Here is a 16,314-nt window from a genome sequence, read left to right on the forward strand (position 1 = left end):
TTTTGTAATGCTATATTTTTGAAGGAAAAAAAAAACGGTCACTTAATTTCCTCATTTAATATGATGAAAAGAGCCCGGACGGAGACTCAGGTGATGTGAGTCTGTACCCTGATCGTGCTCTAAGTAGCTCCCTGAAATTCAGTGAGTCCCTTAATTTTTCCAGCCCATGGTTTTCTCATCTGAAAAATGAGGGGGTTGGACTAGATGGTCCCTAAGGCCCCCTACGGTTCTAAAGTTCAATAAAGCTGAAGGGACAGGCATACTTAGGGTATGGGTTTGTGTCCAAATGGTTTTAGGTAAAAAAGTAGACTTCCCCAGTGATCTGGTGTCAGCTGTGCCGCTTCAATCCTGTCCTGCTTGATAGATCGTGAAATCGTTTCATTTCTTTTAATTCTCTTCCACCCTGATTCAATGTCATTCATGTCCTTGCTTCCATGTTGGTCTTAGTAAGCTAAGGGAACTGTTCTACTTAAGAATTTAGGGCTAAGGCTTGAGTAATGCTGGGAATTTGGCAATGCCTTTAGCAAGGATCTGATGAGGGGCGACAGGACCATCAGCTCCCTGGATATTTGTGAGACAGCTTGGGCATTTTTGGGGGCGGGGGGGTGTACAGAGACAAGCTGTCCTGGATGTATTTCAGGCTGGGGGAAGGGAAGCAGATTGGAGTTTAATTAAAATTCTAATCCCAACTTAGCCCATTTTCTTGCCAAGTCAGCAGCCAGCATTTCTGTTTGTGGTTCTGGTGATCTTGCTGCGATGACATACATAGTTACCTCAAAAACTCTTGCAAATGTGCCTAAAACTTCAATATGCTCACCAGATGCTTTAATCAGACCTGGCACGTTGCCATCTTTGGCCTGTGTTTTCAGAGATACCTCACCCACCACTGCCAGGGCTCCTGGTGGCGGGGGGGCGCTGGAGAGAGCTCGTGGTGAAAATTGAACTGATTACAAATGAGAAAGTTTCATCACAGCATAGAGATCTTTCTAAATCGTTTCCGTTTTCCAGGTAGCTTAAGTGGGATTTCTGAGGAGGGGCTGCTCTGACTTCATCTTGGCCCACCATGAGGTTCTTCCTGCTTTGTGCCTACATGCTGCTCCTGATGATTCGCCAGCTGAGGGCAGTCAGCTTTCCTGAAGATGATGAACCCCTCAATACAGTTGATTATCACTGTAAGTAATCTAAAGAGCACTCTTTTCTAAGGGAGCTTTTTTTGGTTTTGATCCTCTAAGTGTATTTGTTTTTAGAAAGAGAGTTTTATATGTCTTAAAACTGTTTTTGCCCATTAATTGATCCAGAGTCCTTTCTTAGTGTTTGGAGAAAATGGGACAGCTTTGTTGGTTGCTTTTCTAAAGCAACCCATATATAGGTTATATATTTTCTGTTAGAAGAAAAAGACCATTTGCTAACATTCACCATCTTTTATTCATTTGTATTCAAGACCTTAAGAGAGGAATTTAGTTAAAACCCTTCTACAACTAGTATATACAGCTAATCAATGCTGTATATTGATTCTTCAGCTCCATAATCCTGACTGATAGTTTAGCCCATTTTTACTTGCAGATTCAAGGCAATATCCGGTTTTTAGAGGACGCCCTTCAGGCAATGAATCCCAGCACAGGCTGGACTTTCAGCTGATGTTGAAAATTCGAGACACACTTTATATTGCTGGCAGGTAATTTTCCTCTCGTTGGTTTATTAGATTAAAATTCTTTTCTCTTGTGGTGCTTGCATTAATGTGTCTAGTTCATGAAAAACTAATATGTGATTGTGATCAAAAATTGCAAGTAGCCAAAAATATTCACTGAGAAGAGTCAGTGTTGTGTTACCAGGAACAAAATACAGAGCTAAAGCCTTCAGCGGTGCTATTTTATTACTGCCATCAAGCAATCATACACCATTCTTTATTACTAAAGCAGCAGGGGAAAAAAAATCTTTATTCTTTTTTAACTTGGAATTATTCAAGCAAATATTAGAAGTATGCCTATGCTAATACCAAGTAGCCGTTTGACCCATGCCTGAAGAGAAGAGCTTTCTTTGCTCTCTAACCACAGTGATATATAAAAGCATCTCACTAATGAAAAAGTCCTCTTTGTTGACTTTGTTGTTGGAGACAGAGAAAATCCACATGATCTCCAAAATACAATAAAGGCAGATCTGTAAAAAATAAAATAAGAAGCAGCAGCTTAACATTTTTATGCATTCACATGATATGACTTACTGCCTTGTTTCCAACAGGGATCAAGTTTATACAGTAAACTTGAATGAAATCCCCAAAACAGAAGTAATACCGAGCAAGGTGAGCAAGTGAAATTTATTTGCATTCCCTCAGAACTTGGGTAATGTCTCTGTCCTGTCCAAAAATTTTCACTTAAAATACTGAACTTTGGTTTTGCTTGATTAATACAGAAACTGACATGGCGGTCAAGACAACAGGACCGAGAAAACTGTGCTATGAAAGGCAAACATAAAGTAAGTAAAACAGATGAGTTATCTGCCAGAGTTAGTCTTTATGTGGGCTTCACCCAGCAATGTCAGCATATGGAATGTCTAATAGTAATTTAATTATTACTTTCTTTAGGATGAATGCCACAACTTTATTAAAGTATTTGTTCCAAGAAACGATGAGATGGTTTTTGTATGTGGTACCAATGCGTTTAATCCCATGTGTAGATACTATAGGGTGAGTATATTTCATATGGTGTGCTTTTTTTTATCAACTTTTTTTCCTTCGCTGTCATGCTGTTAGAGTTGAATCCTTTCTGCTGTAACCCATTTATTTCTAATGCTATGGAAGAATAAAGACAAAATTCTTCAAATAGAATTTCAGTACAAATAAAGCAGTATTGCCTTCAAACAGGTACATTGAACAGATGTGACACCAGCTATTTATTTTTCTTTTATAGTTGAATACCTTAGAGTATGACGGGGAGGAAATTAGTGGCCTGGCAAGATGCCCATTTGATGCCAGACAAACCAATGTTGCCCTTTTTGCTGGTAAGATCCTTTGGTATAATGAATATAAACGATTAATGACATTGAAGGTAAAAGGGAATTTAAAGGAAGAAAAAAGCTCATAACTGAGGTAGCTAACTTGTTATAGGTGTTTCATAGTCTAGGAGCTAGGAAAAAAATTTCCAAAAAAGAGGATTTAAAAGTGAGCATATTATAAGTATTCTGACACTGAGCTCTGTTAACTAGGTCAATGACCCTGAATAAGTGGCTTAGCTTTTTGATACTTAGATCCTTAATCTGTAAAATGAAGTGATCCCAGGGGGCAACCTGTCACAGGTTGATTATGAGGATCAGGTCTAGGTTGATTTGTCTATGTAGGGATAACAGGTGAAAGCACTCCAAAAGGGATAACACACTACAGGATAATTATGGTTATTTTACCCAAATTATAACTCTGGTTTCAGATGGGAAGCTATATTCTGCCACAGTGGCTGACTTCTTGGCCAGTGATGCTGTTATTTATCGAAGCATGGGTGATGGATCTGCCCTTCGTACAATAAAATATGATTCCAAATGGATAAAAGGTACCCTTGAAAAGCAGCATTGTGGGATGGCCAAGGGTAGTGGGATGGCCAAGTGGGACCAGGAGCCATGGCATCAGGAGGCTCAGTGCATGACTTTATGTTGTTTATTTAGAGCAAGTACAAGTTGCTTTGGTTGTAAGCGGGAGCATTGACAAGGAAAGAGGAAATAAGTAGCCACGTCAGGAAAGTAGATTCATCTACGGTCATATCCCGGTTGACCTCTGCCAGAGTTAGTCTTTATGTGGGCTTCAGCCAACAATGTCAGCATATGGAATGTCTAATAGTAATTTAATTATTACTTTCTTTAGGATGAATGCCACAACTTTATTAAAGTATTTGTTCCAAGAAACGACGAGATGGTTTTTGTATGTGGTACCAATTTGCCTACCTCTGAATACATATAATGTTCCTTGTCCACTCCCATCTACCTATCCTCCAGAGTTAACACTGAGAATCGATTAGTTTATCTCCGCAGAGTCACTTTGTTCTTTGGAGTCTAGATACCAAGATTTTTCATTCTCCATGTAAGAAGTTTTCTTCCCTAGTTAAATAGGTTAATGAATAAATCTGTTGAAACAAAGACCTTTGCTATAGTTCAGTTCCCGTAGGCTTTTTACAGTCCATTAGCTGACATAAAAGATAGTGGGTTCCTTGAAGCTTCAACACACCCATACTAGGACTCCTTGAGCACATTGGTGTATTGGGGTTCTCACTAGTTTGTGTGTAGCTACGTCGTCTGCCCATCATGCCGAGCAGCCGGGGTCTTGTGCTAATTGAACTATCCTTTAGGAACCAGTTTGTTTTCGATTTCTCTTTCAGAGCCACATTTTCTTCATGCCATAGAATATGGAAACTTTGTCTATTTCTTCTTTCGAGAAATTGCTGTAGAACATAATAATTTAGGCAAGGCAAGTATATGCACTTGACTTCTATCCTGGACTTGTACTGCATGGAATTGAGCCCGCTTTGGTAGAGTTATGCTCTTTGCGTGGTTTCCAGCACTCAGTGCATTTAGGGCCAAGTGCAGAGAAGTGAATTGCTTATCATGAAAATAATTGCTGGAAAACACCTGAACAATGGCCAGCGTGAGAATAGCAGCCTTGGGCCTTGAGATGGTTTCATTTTTTCTGTCATTGCCGAGAGTGTTCTACAGGCACCCTTGAGCTATGGATGCTTCTTTAATGCTTTAGAAATCTGTTGATCGTCCGTTCTCTCTCAGCATCAAAAGGCAGGATGGAAAGTAGAGGCCCCTATTCAATTTTGAGGGCTTCCGTAAAAGCCCGTACAATTTTAAAGCATCGCAACCTCGTTTTGCCAAGTTTAAGGATGGCACATTTCATTAGCGATCTAAGAGACCAAGTGGGAGACCAAGTGTGGGGATGGTTCGCATTCCCCCAGCCAGATCGACAGCTCACTTCTTGGGGAGCTCGTTTGGCAGAACAGGAAAATGGCCCTCTTTTCTCCCAGGTAAATCTAGTCTACCTTCTTACTGGCCAAATCCCTAGAGAGAAGATTGCTAGATTCTTTCGAGCCAGACGTATCTTTAGCACTTTTGTGTCCCTCCCTTAAATAGCAGCTTTTCCTTTCCGTTCCCCCTCCCTGCGCATAACCCTGTGGCTTTGCTCTCGTCCCCTGGGCAGGCTGTGTATTCCCGTGTGGCCCGCATCTGTAAAAATGACATGGGTGGCTCCCAGCGGGTCCTGGAGAAACACTGGACTTCATTTCTGAAGGCTCGGCTTAACTGCTCTGTCCCCGGAGATTCGTTTTTCTACTTTGATGTTCTGCAGTCTATTACAGACATCATACAAATCAATGGCATCCCCACTGTGGTCGGGGTGTTCACCACACAGCTCAACAGGTGAGAACCGAGCCCTGACACTTCTCAAGCTGTTCTGTGCTTGCTTCTGGGACCCAGGAGTGGGCCTCCTGTTGCTGGATGCTTTCCCTGATGCTGTCCCTCTTTGCAGCATTCCTGGGTCTGCAGTGTGTGCATTTAGCATGGATGACATTGAAAAAGTATTCAAAGGACGGTTTAAAGAACAGAAAACCCCAGATTCTGTGTGGACAGCAGTCCCCGAAGACAAAGTACCGAAGCCAAGGTAAAGAAAAAAAAGACAGAAAGTGCTTTTTGTCTTTAACAAAACCCTCTGGTCACTGGAAGCATCCATCCTCAGAGAGCAGGGGGGCCAACCTCCCGTGCCAGGAAGGGGTCCCCGGGGCTGGGGTGGGGGGGCACTGCAGACAGAGCCAGTCCACTGAGCCCCACGGGGGCGAATGCAGAGAGCCTGCTGAGCGCAGGGGGAGAGCGCTACTCCTCTGGTTTTGCCCATTCTCCTTTCTTTCTCAGCCTCTTCTTTCAGAATGGACACTTCTCCCTTAGATACAGTTTGTGAGGGGGGAAAAATACACTGTTTTCCTTTCAGGCCTGGCTGTTGTGCAAAGCACGGCCTTGCCGAAGCTTATAAAACCTCCATCGATTTCCCTGATGAAACCCTGTCGTTCATCAAATCCCACCCGCTAATGGACTCTGCCGTCCCACCCATTGCCGACGAGCCCTGGTTCACAAAGACCCGGATTAGGTAAGACCACTGGAACAGCCGCCCCTCCCCTCTAACACCTTCCCTTCCCATTGGCACCCCCTCTGACTTGGCCTACCTCCCCTGGCAGGTACAGACTGACGGCCATCGCCGTCGACCACACTGCTGGGCCCCACCAGAACTACACAGTCATCTTTGTTGGCTCTGAAGCTGGCGTGGTGCTTAAAGTTTTGGCAAAGACCAGTCCTTTCTCTTTGAATGACAGTGTATTGCTGGAAGAGATTGAAGCATACAACCATGCAAAGTAGGTGTATTTTACGAGAAGGCTTTTCAGCACAGCTCAAAACTTTCCGGCGTGTATTTCATCTAGTAATTTCCTTTGCGCCCCAGAAATTAGCAGTGGTTGGGCATATTAGTGTTTGGTTTGGTTTTGTCTTTCCTTAGTGAAATAAATCCCGAGTTTGTTGTTTTTCCTGAGTCCACTAGGGCTAGGATGGTGGGCAGTGGATTAGTTTAAAAATAATTCAGCCCTCATTTTTTTCACGTGTGGGCAATGATAACGTGTTAGCAGCCACCCCTGATACCCTGCAGGTTTATTTTCGGCTGCTACCTGCAGCAGACAATTGGTTGCAAGTATGCACATGCGCACGCTCACAATACAAGTCTTCCAACCACTGATATAAAAGATAACTGGACCATTAAAACAAACAAGAAGTAGATGAGAGAAATGGAGCAAAGGAGACTAAAGAGAGATCAGAAACATCTAGCCCAGCAAGATTTAAGTGCATTGAAACCCTGTCCTTTTTCCTTCCCTGTGGTCTAAAGTGGTCTTCACAAACATAGTTCCCTTCTGTCACCAGAACAAGAAAGCAGTCTTAAAAAAAAAAAAACAAAAACTCTTTGTCCAACCTGAAGTTTAACCAATTCTGCAGAGCAGCAGAAGATCAAACACAGAATTGTTACTTCCCAAACTATGTACTTAACTGGTTTTCTACTGAGAATATCCCTCAGGATCTCCCAGCTCTTAGTAATTGCAAAGCCAAACCCCACTTGCCTTGCATATTTCGTGTAGCTTTCGACTTCCTAAACTAGGCCTTCAAATGTATCCCCAAATACAGGTGTAATGCTGAGAATGAGGAGGACAGAAAGGTCATCTCATTACAATTGGATAAAGACCATCACGCTGTGTACGTGGCGTTCTCCAGCTGCGTTATTCGCCTTCCCCTCAGTCGCTGTGAGCGCTACGGATCCTGTAAAAAGTAAGCTGGTATTTCTTTCCTTACCGTGGGTCTTGCAGCATCGTGACCTTTGATGATGAGAAAATCCAAGTTCCATTCTGTTTGGTTTTTATACAGGTCTTGTGTTGCATCTCGGGACCCGTACTGTGGCTGGTTAAGCCAGGGCACCTGTGGCAGAGTGACCCCAGGGACGCTGTAAGTATGCTCTGTCACATTAGCCAGGATCTTCTGAGAGCTGCCCCTGTCTTCTCTGGGGTCTCTAAACCTAGACAGTTGAGAAAAATTCCAGTAGTACTACTTTTGTTCTTTTCTTCCTCTCTTTTCTTTTTTTGATATGGGAGAAGTAAAAAAGAAAAGAAAGAAAAGAAAAAAGATCTGGGGCTGTAATAAGGAAGGGAGATTGTAGACAGGATAATACCTGAGGGAAATGGATGGAGAGAACAAACAATTCTCTCTCCTCTCTTAAACATTCTAGTGGCCAGATGTTGAAAGAAGAAATACTCGTTTTAGCAAGCTGTGTTGAAATGTCCCTTTTTTTCTCTCTGCCCATTCCTACTAATCGGTCTGTGTTCTTGGTTCTGCTCTGGTTGTCACTTGTGTCCCTATGAAGGCTGTTAACCGAAGACTTCTTTGCTTTCCATAACCACAGCGCTGGAGGTTACGAACAAGACGCAGAATACGGCAACACGGCCCACCTAGGGGACTGCCATGGTAAGCCCGGATCTTCCTTCTCCTTCTGGCGGTTCTTTTTGACCACATTTGCACGTGAACATTATTTTACAATCAGCCTTTTAATGGCTCAGGACACATACCACCTAGCATTTAACTTAAACTTCGCAAAAGCTGAGCTGTTTGGTCATGGGGATGCGTTAGAGAAGAATCTTACTTTTTTTTTTTCCTTCGCCATTTACAATTTTGTAGAAAATAGAGAAAGGTAGTCTAACCAGTAGGTTAATCTTTTAATTTAGAGTCTTTTCTTTTGACTTTTTTAGTTAATTGGAATTCATAAATTTTGCTTTATTTTGGTTACTTTTTACTGATTACTTGTTCCTTTAATTCTTTTAGAAATTTTGCCTACTTCAACTACACCAGATTACAAAATATTTGGCGGTCCAACATCTGGTTAGTTTTTTTTAATTTTTTTGAATTAACAACCTTTTCTTTCCTTCAGTTCAGCATTTTCAGCCCCTTCTCCCCTCCTTTTGCGCAGTTTGGCAGCCTTTCATGTTTCTGCTTTGACTCATAATCCCACCGATGGTACTGAAAGACTTTTTCTCACTCAGCACTCCACCCCTGTGTAGCATGTTAACAGTTCATCATTGACCAAGGCACATCCCGTAAGAAAAATCAAATGGATTCACGTAGACTGCATTCCAGCTGCACGCCCGCCCACCCAAGCTTTTCTTCTCTCTCACTCCTCTGCATTGTGGATGCTCCCTCTGGCCATCTATACTGAATGGATGGCAGAATTTCATTGTTTCCCCCTTCTCTCCTCACCTTTCGTAAGGCCTAGTAAACAAATACGCATTTCCCCAAAATGTGTATTTATACATTTTAGACATCTTTTTTTTGAATGGTTTGCAGTGAGCCCGGGAATCTTTGAATGTTGTGGTCTCGGTGGTGTGCAAAAGGCTCCCGTTGAATGAAGCTGGTATCTGATGTATGAAGGTGTTCAGTGGGCTCTCCGTGCCCGTCTGTCTGTATCTGTTTTGGAGTCTTCACCTGCGACCATTGCACCAGTCTGAACGGGGGTCTCCAGAATTTTAACCTAAAACCGTATGCTTACATTCTGAGGAAAAATCTACTTTGTGGAAATCAGTAACACACGTGCTAAGAGGTTCAGTTCCTTCTAGTCCTCCTGCTGCTTCTAAAGCTCACAGCAGTTTCATTCCTCAAAAGGGAGAAAAGGATGCCAGATCTTCTGTATCAGAGCATCCTGATTCAGTTGATAAATGCCATTTCTTTTGCATGAGTTGCTGCTAATTCTTTGGAGGAAATTCCCTGAGCATGTTGAAAGGCACAGGTGAGGTTCCTCCCTGCTTCGGTGCTTTACCACGGATGATGTGAGGCCTCACTGCACAGATGGACGGGAGGTCCGTGGTAGACGCACAACAACCTGCTCCAATGGGTCAAAAGTCAAGTGTTCATGCAGGTGTTTCCTGACGAAGTTACCCCGTAGGTTTCCCCAGTGAAGGATCCACAGTCTCCAACCGTCCAGGACAATGCTTTTAGACATAGACACAAAAAGAAATGAACCGATGCCGTCTCACAAAAAGACGAGAAAGTAGCAATTCATCTTTGGGATTTGTATTACCTTTTCCACGAGGGTCATTCATCACATAGGGGCTTTGGTAGGAGCATTTTCAGTGTCTCTAGTTTTGAAATCTGCTTAATTTGTCTTTATGGTTAATTTTTAGTTTTTCTTTTTCCCTTGCAAGAAAGACGTTTGGTATAGTCTCTTTGAATGTGTTTTTTTATGAAATCCTAGAACAGGCTTTCTCATAAAATTGATTGAAACTTTACTTAAAAAATGCAGCAGATCAGAGAAATCTGTCAGCACTACCCACGTTAATAAAAATCTGTTTGCCACCACAGACATGGAGGTATCTTCATCATCTGTTACCACAATGGCAAGTATCCCAGAAATTACACCTAAAGTGATTGATACCTGGAGACCTAAACTGACGAGCTCCCGGAAATTTGTAGTTCAAGATGACCCAAACACTTCTGATTTTACTGATCCTTTATCAGGTATCCCAAAGGGTAAGGCCTCACCAGGGAACTCATCTCTTGCTGAGTGGAAACCTGATTCCTGATATCTCTGAGGAGCTGGTGGACGTAGGGTTTCCCGGGGATGGACTGACACAGCTCTGCTGTTATTCACGCCACCTCCCCTGGCTGCCCTCACTCCGGTTTCTGTGCTTGTATGGAGTGCGTCCCTTCACAGACCAAAGAGGTGGAAAGCCGTGAAAGAAATCTAGTCCGTGTTGGTTTCTGCCTGAAGATGCTGAGAGGCTGCTCGGTGTCAGAGAATTTCCAGGACCACCCCAACAACATCAAAAACCAAACTCATTAATTGCAAATATCCTGGTATCAGATGTTTTGTCTAATAGCCTTTCCCAGCCTTCTGTTTAGCTTCGATTCCATATGCAATATGAAAAGGATATGCAGGTGCTAGTGAGCTGCTTGAATGTCACAAGCAATAAAACATATCAGAGCACTTGTCCATAACTATCACTTTCAGCCTTTAATAGAAGCAGTTATAAAACAGCTGCCTGGTGAGCTAGCTTAGTAGACATATTACTCTGGGGGAAAAAAAAAAATCTCTTCCTTGGTGCTTAGCAAACTACGGTATCAGGTTTCCAATCAGTTTTTATGCCAGTACATTGTCATTTATGATTTACGTCTGTTGATTTGGGTTTTACACGTTTTCATTGTGAACAGTTTTATAATCATTCTTTCTGTTTTGTTTCCTTCAGTAGTATCATTTCCTTCTACTTTTCTTTCTTTGTCTTTCCCAATGTCACTGAGTTCCATAATCCCAGACATTGATTAAAAGCAACTAATGTTCAAAGGCCTTAGTACTAACCTAAAGCAACAGAATCTTCAAAATTACACTGATTTAACCTTATCCTGGGATAGCTGTGCTTATAGCATGTAACAGACTTGGATACCTCTTGAACTAACATTTCTTTGTTTGACTGTTAGATGTCTGTGGTTGCATTAAAAATCCCAATAATTACAAACTAATCCACTCTTCTTCTAGTCTAACTTAGATATTTCTTAAATATCTCAAGATAATTAGATAATATCACTTAACTACTACATATTATACTTCTCTAGACTCTCTGGATTTCTTTCATGGCAAGCAATTCAAGAGTAATTCACTCTAAGATGGAATGAAAAAAAATATATCAAAGCAAACATGGAAGTCCGTATTTGTAGCTAGCAACGACCAAGCTGGCACTTTTTGTTTGTGAACCAATTGTGTGTCTTTTCTAGTTAAGATAGCATAGTTATTTTAGCATAATGTACATTTATGCCAACCCATACATTTTCCTAATTCCAGCAGTTGCCCAGTAATCCTGACTTATGAATTAGGAGAAAATCATGAGACAAAACACTTCAAAGCATTTCTAGATTGGCCATTTAGAAAATATGTACTTTCTAACTCTAATTTTTAGACCCCCCAAACTCTTAAAATTTTGAATGTTAGATAACTACTTAGGAGGGATTTCGGGGAAAAACACACACATACGGATCAGTGGGAGATCAGAGTTATCCTGGCATTTGCAGCAATCGTGTATGTCTCTGGGGATCCGATCATGACTCAAGAAAAATATATAGATGAGATTTTGAGAGTCTCCCTGACCCTCCAAGCTAAGCATATGGACCATGTGAAGGTAGTATTGGCTCAATGGAAGCCATTTGCTGGCTAATATCGTTGGAAAGAAGCACCTCACTCAGACTCTCTTCCTGCATGTCTGTTGCAGGTGTACGATGGGAGGTCCAGTCAGGAGAGTCCAACCAGATGGTCCACATGAATGTCCTCATCACCTGTGTCTTTGCCGCTTTTGTTTTGGGTGCGTTCATTGCAGGTGTGGCAGTATACTGCTATCGTGACCTGTTTGTTCGGAAAAACAGAAAGATTCATAAAGATGCAGAATCTGCCCAGTCGTGCACAGACTCCAGTGGAAGTTTTGCCAAACTGAATGGTCTCTTTGACAGCCCGGTCAAGGAGTATCAACAGAATATCGATTCTCCCAAATTGTACAGTAACCTGCTGACCAGTCGGAAAGAGTTGCCTCCCAGTGGAGATACTAAATCCATGGTGATGGACCATCGGGGCCAACCTCCTGAACTGGCTGCTCTCCCCACGCCTGAGTCTACACCTGTGCTTCACCAGAAGACCCTGCAGGCCATGAAGAGCCACTCAGACAAGGCCCATGGCCATGGGGCTTCAAGGAAAGAAACCCCACAGTTTTTCCCTTCTAGTCCACCACCCCATTCCCCATTAAGTCACGGGCATATCCCCAGTGCCATTGTTCTTCCTAATGCTACTCATGACTACAACACGTCTTTCTCAAACTCCAATGCTCACAAAGCTGAAAAGAAGCTTCAAAACATTGACCACCCACTTACAAAGTCATCCAGTAAAAGAGATCACCGGCGTTCTGTGGATTCCAGAAATACCCTCAATGATCTCCTGAAGCATCTAAATGACCCAAACAGCAACCCCAAAGCCATCATGGGAGATATCCAGATGGCCCACCAGACCCTAATGCTGGATCCTGTGGGACCTATGTCTGAGGTCCCACCCAAGGTCCCTAACCGGGAGGCATCACTATACTCTCCTCCTTCAACTCTCCCCAGAAATAGCCCAACCAAGCGAGTGGACGTCCCCACCACTCCTGGAGTCCCAATGACTTCTCTGGAAAGACAAAGGGGTTATCACAAAAATTCCTCCCAGAGGCACTCTATATCTGCAATGCCTAAAAACTTAAACTCACCAAATGGTGTTTTGTTATCTAGACAGCCTAGTATGAACCGTGGAGGGTACATGCCCACCCCCACTGGGGCAAAGGTGGACTATATTCAGGGAACACCAGTGAGTGTTCATCTGCAACCTTCCCTCTCCAGACAGAGCAGTTATACCAGTAATGGCACCCTTCCTAGGACGGGACTAAAGAGGACACCGTCCTTAAAACCTGATGTGCCACCAAAGCCTTCCTTTGTTCCTCAAACCACGTCTGTCAGACCACTGAACAAATACACTTACTAGGCTCAAGTGTGCTATTCTCCGTGTGGCTTTATCCTGTCCGTGTTGTTGAGAGGATGATGTTGTAAGGGTACCTTAAGATAAGAGACTCCCTTGTATTTTAAGAGAACTAAGTGGCCAAAGAAACTCTTTCTAACTTTGGCAACATCAGAACTTGCCACATGTAGCTACTACAGCAAAGCTTCTGTGTACTTGCCGGAAAACAAAGGAAGGTGCTGGTCATTCCATTTCTTTTGTTTGAAGCTAAAGAGATGTGTAGCTCCCAGGGGCTACCCTACCAGCAGAGAAAGCTGATACAGTACTCAGAAGAATCTGTGAGCAAATACTTGAAAATGGGTTCAACTTAGACTACCGTTATGTGTGGTCTTCCCATTAAATGTGAACATTTTAATTGTATGCATTCACCTTGCCTCTTGCACAAATGTCAAAAAATAATGGTAATGTCTCAAAGAAATGAACTTGTAGATTACCAAACGATTTGCTGAAAATTCATTCTTTGACCCAAACTGTAGCATTTTTTTCAAGTGTGGCATTTTTTTCATGCCACCAGTGAACTGTGGTGCGTGTGCGTGTGTGTGCGTGCGTGTGTGTGTGTGCATTCATGCATATGTGTGTGTGAGTGTGTGTGTGTGTTCTCTACCCACTAGAATTTGTTTTGGTGCCCATTGCATCTTTTTGTGCTATGGACTTGTTTACATTGAGCATGACTGAACAAGAGACAATAACTTCTTCCCACAGCAGTCCATTGGGCTCAGCTTTGCGAAAAGAAACAAATAAAATCAAGGCTGATTTGACCATCAAAATGATTCACTTGACTCTCATGGTCCCCAATGCCAGAATGTAAGAGTTCTAAGTAATTTTGTGCTGCTATTCATTAAAACTTCTATTACAGTCTTGCTAGCTTAAGGAGATAGAGATGTTAAGAGGTATCCTTGATTTATCCACCAGTATTCAGTAGTAAAATTTACCTGTCCACTGTGAATCCAAACCTGACTCACTGTATTTAACCTTGGACACACTAATAAGGTTTTATTTTGATGTTGTTTAGTTTCTCCTGTGTAGTATAATTTCTCTCCCTTTAACTCCTCCTACCCCCAAGATAAAAGAACAAAACAAAACAGAAGACAAAAGAAGGAGATGTGAAAGGATTTCTAATTGGCCTAACAGAGAGAGTCTCTGAAAACCGAACAGTGGTGCAATCATGTTGTCTATGTTGTGTTATATGAGAATTTTCTTTTAAGTCATGCAGGTAATGACAATATACTGTAAATATTACATGTGAGTTTACCTGAATCTGTGCATTTTGTGCCTTATTCATGAGAATGATAGAAGTACTAAAATATGTCAAGTGTTTTCAGTATAGCACATCATTTACCGAGTGCCAGTTGTAAATGTTTTTCAACCAGCACCTGAAAAGACTTTTAAAAAATCGTGAAAACAACCTAGAACGATTAATTGTCCAACAATCCACCCAAATAGCAGCATTACATCCTTTGCCATGATAAACATTCCACTCCTGCTTTCCTAAGGATGAAACAGTGATAATGTGAAGTCAAATGAGGTTTCTCGGGTAATGTGACACCTGCGGGAACCATAGAGTCATTTATTTGTAGTTTTGCAGAAGCTACTTACAGTTGATGATGTATAACCCCGATGACTGTTTCAGTTAATATGCTGCACACCACACCATGGTTTATTGAACCTAATCTAGAAAGTACCAAGGCAGAGGAATGCTCCTGACTTAGACGAGTAAGTTCAACTGATTTCTTGTGATAACACTGATGGTCTGTATCACTTGGGGGAGGATGGGTTGCAGAAGACCAGAGCATTTTTATACAGATTATAGAATACTGATACAGTTATTCTTTTCCTTTGAGAATATTGTTTTATAAGGAACGTGATTCCCTGAGATCTCTGGAAACTCAAAAACTAGAAAGAACTTCTGTTCTTGAAACACGTCAGCTTTGCAACTAAAATATTACAGATTAATAATAAATTAAACCAACCAACAATAAACAGTACTCAGCCCACCGCCAACAAACGTGTTTGAATTCACCTTACCAATATTAATCCCAGCGTGCAGAAAATGAAACAGTAACTCTATGTGAACCCGGATAACATTTTGTAACATTGTGCTGCCTTGTAGTTTGTAATGTGAGTTCTATCAGTATTTATGTTGATATTTCTAACATAAAATCTAGTCTCTATCCTGTTAATTTAATTTTTTAAATGCTTTATCCATTTGTGCAAAGGTAAACACAGATTGTATCTTTTTTAATGGTACGGCATAAAAAGTAACCCTAAAGTGAAGTGGCTCTATACTGTTTTATAGAGTACTTTAACATGTATAGATATCTTGTAAACTTGTATTGTGGATGTGTAAATAATATGTACTTTGGGTTTTTAACACCGCATGTAAAGTCAAAATAAAATATACAAATCATTATGTCCTGCCTCTTGATATTGAAGAGGTTTATGACTTACCATGTTTAAAAAATATTTTAGAGTCAATCAGCACCACTGAGAGTTTCTTTTAAAATGTACCAGAATATTCTGATCTGGAATATTTGCTACTTGGTCACGGTTCCGCCACCATTCTCTTCTTGGGAAGCTGATAGTGATGGGCAGAGCCCCTGAGAAACTGAGAAATGAGGCAGAAAGCCCGATGAACTGTACCTCCATCAACAGGCAAATGCTTTAGGCAGACGTACCGGCAACTCGCCTTGTCCACACACCTAGTTCGACAGGCAGTTTTAAAATGCATGATTTGTATTCCCACGTGAAAATTTTGATGTCCTTTTAGTCCAAAATTACAGCTGGAAAACCAGGTTCCTGTGAACATTTCTTGCTATTTGGTAGACGGCCTTTCTCCATCCCGTTGTTTTAATCGAACAGACTACATTAAGAGGTACCTTCCCCAAATATGGCAATGGGGGACAAAATTATGATCCCATTTTAGGAGACAAAATTATGATTCCATTTGGTCCTGCCTTTAGCATGGGCTGAGCTGGTGGCCCCTGTCCTTGCCTCTTGGGGCTTCTGAGGGTGTCATGACACTTCTGGGAGAGACGACGGGATTGTCTGTAGCGATCTCTGTGCCCTCAGTTCCAGCTGTGCTCCTGCCCCAGGCCCCTCTGTAACTCCTCCCTGGCCCTGTTTTCTCTCCCGGAGCCCCTGCAGCATCTCTGCAGAAACTGGAGCTGCTATACTCCTGTCTGGGG

The 16,314-nt window shown here is 42.0% G+C and overlaps 1 protein-coding gene across 10 annotated transcripts; it reads left to right on the forward strand.

The window, feature by feature from the left end:
- The first annotated feature begins 1,020 nt into the window (after positions 1-1,020).
- Positions 1,021-15,531, forward strand: SEMA6D (semaphorin 6D). 10 transcript variants are annotated; one of them, XM_025884061.2, is made up of 18 exons: positions 1,021-1,172; positions 1,564-1,675; positions 2,239-2,299; positions 2,410-2,472; positions 2,582-2,683; positions 2,907-2,997; positions 3,420-3,539; positions 4,359-4,447; positions 5,180-5,397; positions 5,507-5,638; positions 5,963-6,118; positions 6,207-6,380; positions 7,195-7,335; positions 7,432-7,509; positions 7,925-8,025; positions 8,380-8,436; positions 9,910-10,077; positions 11,808-15,531. In XM_025884061.2, exons 1-18 carry the CDS (start codon positions 1,064-1,066, stop codon positions 13,094-13,096), a joined length of 3,261 nt encoding a protein of 1,086 aa, XP_025739846.1. In that variant the 5' UTR covers positions 1,021-1,063; the 3' UTR covers positions 13,097-15,531. The 10 variants fall into 10 exon arrangements, with proteins under 10 accessions (XP_025739846.1, XP_073733045.1, XP_073733046.1 ...); XM_073876944.1 differs by having other exon boundaries at positions 9,910-10,065; XM_073876945.1 differs by having other exon boundaries at positions 7,964-8,025.
- Positions 15,532-16,314: the final 783 nt, after the last annotated feature.

This window comes from Callorhinus ursinus, unplaced genomic scaffold (genome assembly GCF_003265705.2).
Source record: "Callorhinus ursinus isolate GAN/ISIS: 27379988/994484 unplaced genomic scaffold, GSC_fseal_2.0 scaffold25, whole genome shotgun sequence".
Classification (NCBI taxonomy): domain Eukaryota; kingdom Metazoa; phylum Chordata; class Mammalia; order Carnivora; family Otariidae; genus Callorhinus; species Callorhinus ursinus.

Coding starts and splice junctions, on each gene's coding strand:
- SEMA6D (XM_025884061.2), top strand. CDS start 1,064: ATGAGGTTCTTCCTGCTTTGTGCCTACATGCTGCTCCTGATGATTCGC. Junction 2,473..2,581: donor CTATGAAAGGCAAACATAAA/GTAAGTAAAACA, acceptor TACTTTCTTTAG/GATGAATGCCACAACTTTAT. Junction 2,684..2,906: donor CCATGTGTAGATACTATAGG/GTGAGTATATTT, acceptor TTTCTTTTATAG/TTGAATACCTTAGAGTATGA.